The sequence below is a fragment of the Aplysia californica genome, unplaced genomic scaffold (assembly GCF_000002075.1).
Source record: "Aplysia californica isolate F4 #8 unplaced genomic scaffold, AplCal3.0 scaffold01493, whole genome shotgun sequence".
Classification (NCBI taxonomy): domain Eukaryota; kingdom Metazoa; phylum Mollusca; class Gastropoda; order Aplysiida; family Aplysiidae; genus Aplysia; species Aplysia californica.
The window spans coordinates 80,074-84,415 of record NW_004798763.1 but is presented as its reverse complement, the minus strand read 5'-3'; the positions used below and the strand labels follow the sequence as shown (position 1 = coordinate 84,415).

The 4,342-nt window shown below is 38.1% G+C and overlaps 1 protein-coding gene across 1 annotated transcript; it reads left to right on the top strand.

Moving 5' to 3' along the window:
• Window positions 1-821: 821 nt before the first annotated feature.
• LOC106013908 (kinetochore protein Spc24) lies at window positions 822-3,986 on the top strand (the record flags this gene model as incomplete). Its single annotated transcript, XM_013090767.1, is given in 2 exon segments — window positions 822-898; window positions 3,492-3,986. Coding segments are annotated over 2 exon segments (181 nt in total), but the record flags the coding sequence as incomplete, so codon positions are not given.
• Window positions 3,987-4,342: the final 356 nt, after the last annotated feature.

The window sequence follows — 4,342 nt, the reverse complement described above, 5'->3', positions numbered from 1 at the left end:
CATAATGTTTATTTTTACGTTTGTTTGCGTGTATTTTCAGTAGATAAGTGTATTTGCCATGGTTGGTTTGTTATGTAATCTTAATCTACAGGAGATTCTGAGGAGGGGGGGGGGGGGTTCCGGGGGAGCCTTTTTTTCCCTTACTCCTATTTTTTTGTTAGGAGGATTTTGAGGAAAACTGTTTTTGATCATGGAGTTGGCACATCTGCTATATCATACCTTATTTCAAAGTACTCATCTGTCATAGTTTATTCAATGGTTTATTTATAATAGAAAAGTCCTTTTTTTCTGCTGCAGTATGTTTTATGTACAAAATCATGTGCGATGATGTGATTTTATTAATCTTGCAGTTCTGGTTCGCAAATCAGTTGAAGGCTGATTTTGATAGTTTTGTAAAATTTCTTGCATTTTAGCATCATCATTGTAACCATGAAACTGCTGTAGTATATATATATATATTGAAGTAATGACCCAATATTGATTATGATTTATAATTACATTCCAACCTGCTCTACTAATGACCACCTATTATAAGACAAGGTGATCACCTGTGCAAAATTCTGCTTCTCACTCCCTCATTTGTGTATATTTTACTATAATGACACGATGTAAAATGGGCACTTTTCTCACCGACAGTGGGTGGCTGTTTTAGACAGTTTTGACTGTAATTATATTAATGTAATATATATATATATAAATATAATAATGAATTCATATAAAATCTTACTTCTGTGACCCTCGTATTAATATTATAGCTAATATTTGGTGCCCTGAATGCGTTGTGATAAAAGTTTCTCCTGTCTTTCTTTGCCTTTCCTCAGATTTTCTGTCAACCTGTACAGAGATGTCAGCAAAATCAGGTGGTCTGAAGAGGACAGGAACCAGGAGGTGAAGGGCTGTATCCTTTTAGATTTCAGTAGTAGTTGAGGTCAGTGGCATGTTTGGCTGACCAGCTAAAGCAAGTCTTCGACTTATACCCTCTGGGTCGTTTTTAGCCCACGACCGCTGGCGAAGGTTAACCCTATCCGTTCATTGTGTTTTACTATCATATCCATACCCTGTGGGGAACTCTGTGCCACCACTTACCAAAGAGGAAATTTACTCGTTAATCTGATCCGTACACTTTGCATAGCCGTGTGTCAAAATGATTTTTTGAGAAATACTGAAAGTTTCAAAGTGATCTTTGAACTAGATCTAGAAGTATTCTAAAATGTGAAGAATACAACTCCGGAAGTACAAAACGATCCCAGGGCGTACAGATAGGGTTAACGTTTTTTTTCTCCATCATGGTTTCTGATTTTTCACTTGATCTGGTAGGCCTGCTACTCAGCTCGTTTGGAGTGGACATTCCTATCTTAAAAGCGTGCTATCTCTCTCCCAAATGCGTAGCTATACAGTAACTTATTTGTCACTATGATTGCTTTTATTTTACTTTTATTTTAAAAATGTGGTACATGACCCTGTAGTACAAGTATGTTTATACAGTGGCATCCAAAAGAAACTTGAAAATGTAATCACCCATTCATTGTGTTAAATCTTTGCACTACCCACTTATTATGCAGAAAACCAATTTAAAGATAAATTCTGCATCATCTGACACACATTAATAATTCAACTATGTTAAGAGACACCCAAGATTTGATCACTCCAAACTGACCTTTAAAACCAGGCTTGGCAAAAGTTTGCGAAGTTAAAGAAATGTAAAATTGTCTTTGTGCATTGTATTGAGGAGCATCAATATTGATAAAATGGACATTTTGTATACTTTGCATTAATCCAATGAAGAGTACTTTGTCTTTGCAATAAATAATATTTTATTTCAATAGTTTCAGACAAAACAGAGAACAGAACAATCGCATTTTGCCATGCAAAACTTGGACTTATCATTGAATATGCCTATTACTATATTATTTTGCTTAGGAGCCGTTGGTTTTGTGTAGGGCACAAACCCTTTATGATGCAGAATTTATTTACAGCTCTTTAAATTGGTATGCTGCATGAATGGGTAGTGCAAGGCTATAACACGATGATTGGGTGATTACAGTTTCAAGGTTCTTTTTGACGCACTTGGATGATTATATTATCGAAATAATGTCGTTTTTCTCTAAAAATGCATCCTAATTCAAGCACAAAAATCAGTGCAAAAAAAAGGACCAACTGAAGGCCAAGGCAAAACTTGATCATAAAAATGTTCATAACTTTTGAACTCGAGGAAATTTAAAACAATTCAAAAGGCATGATTATCTGGAGGGCAAGACCTTTCTTTTGAGCTTGATATTTTCACTTTACTGCCATGTAGTTGATATTTAATAAAAGAATACTGTACCGTAACACTTTGGCATCTCATCTGACCTCCAGGTGTGCGTTACCAAATAAAATTCTGGTCTTCTTACCGCTTCTTGTACATGATGCATGATGTACAGTCGAATCTGTGTAAGATGGAATCGCAAGGGAGCCAGAAAAAAAAGACCAAAAAAATTTCGTCTTCGACTTTTTCCGTCTTAAACAGGGGAATTTAGGGGGGAGATGAAGGGGGTTTCAAAGCCCCAGCCTGGTGGGATCATCATGGGTCGCTTGCCAGGTCAGCAAGCAACGGTCAAAACTTCCACACCTCACTTGCTATCCTGTCTGATAAGGACATGCATCAGTCTTCTTATTTATCCAATTACCACCTGTGCTTGCATTTCATAGGACCACTGTTTGATTGACCTATTAAAAACAGAAGCCTTTGTTGAATATCTCCTTTGCTTCCACCCTTAGCTTCACCCATCGGTCTAACAAGCACCATCAACCAATGCCACCCTTCACTGCCATGTCATGTAACAACGATTCGAGGAGCAATCAGGGCGGCAGTCATTGGTCAAACTTTATTTTACACCTCTGGCTTCTTGCTACCCAGGAAAGTTTCCATGGTGACTCGCTACTCAAGCACTTTCACTGGTACTCATGAGATTTAATACCTACGCTATCCTTACCATCTGCATCGCTCAGGGCTCACATAGATGGGGTAACATCTACCCTTAAATTATTGCACCCCTACTCCCTTTCCTCCCCTGGTGGCATGACGTTAGGTTTAGCAGTGGAACAAAACCTTGCCAGTTTTGTTTCAAATCAGGGCAAAGCATTTTCCGTCTTTTTCAGGTTAAACCCTCGGAAGGGAGCGAATTTTCTTTCCCTTTCCATGTTGGACATGTTTCCGTTTTACACAGAGGTAATAAAAGAGGAATATCTAGGGAGGAGTGGGGAGATTCCGAAAGACAGATTTCCGTTTTACACAGGTTTCCATTAAGTAAGGCAGATTCGACTGTTGTATTATACTTCTAGTCATTCCCTACTTTACTTGATGTTACATTGTTCTTCTGATATATAGTGTACACGATTTTTAGTTGCACTGCATAGAGTTTTGTACACGTTATATTCCCATTTTTCGAAAGCTGATTTTTTCTTTAGTTTCCAGGTTTTTCTGCATTATTCCTTAGCTTTGATGTCAGTTATCTGCAGAAAGTCAGGCACCAAGACCTTCAAGTTTGATGAGGAGAAGCAGTCACAGTTCTTCATCACCAACAGTTTATGGGCAATGAGCGATTCTGTGTAACTGACTGTCAATAGCTGAAGTCAAAGATGTTCTGCTTCTCCTGAAGATTCCGTTTTCCATTACAATGCTGTACGATATATATTGATGACAAAATACACTTGCCTTTTCCCCCCGAGCCGTTTGAATAGACTGCACAACGATATAATGTATAAATTTTCTTTCTTACTTTCCCTTTTACTTTTTGTGTACCAGGTCAGGTAGTATTTTTCTGTACGTCCAAAGTCCATTATTAGGTATTAGTATTAGGTCTCTATTTTAATTACATTTTTTAATCATTTTTGTGTTTTTTAATTCCATTTTTCATGCATCAGTCTGACAAAACACTGCTTTTGAACCCAATGTGTATGGTGACCTCCATTTTTCCATGAAAAGTCAGTTTCAGTTTTGTCAACACTTTGTCATTCAGCCTTTTATTTTACAAAGGAGTCATGTCGTGTATTGTACAGTCGAACCTGCCCTGACGGCCACCTCTATAAGACGACCACCTGTACAAACGGCCACTTTCCATTTCCCCCTTGCGTTTTTTCTATATAATTTAACTGTGTAAAACGGGCACCGTCCAACGCGGCCGCGGCCACAAAAATTTAACACACAACCCCTAAAATACTAAGCAATAATACCTGTCTAAGACGGTCACCTTAGTGAATCCATTACGTTTTGTCATAAATTGTGCATTGGCCCCTGGCGTTGTGGGCGAGCCGTCATAATTCAATCACCTGTCGTTGTTGTTAGGTAGTCCCTATAACC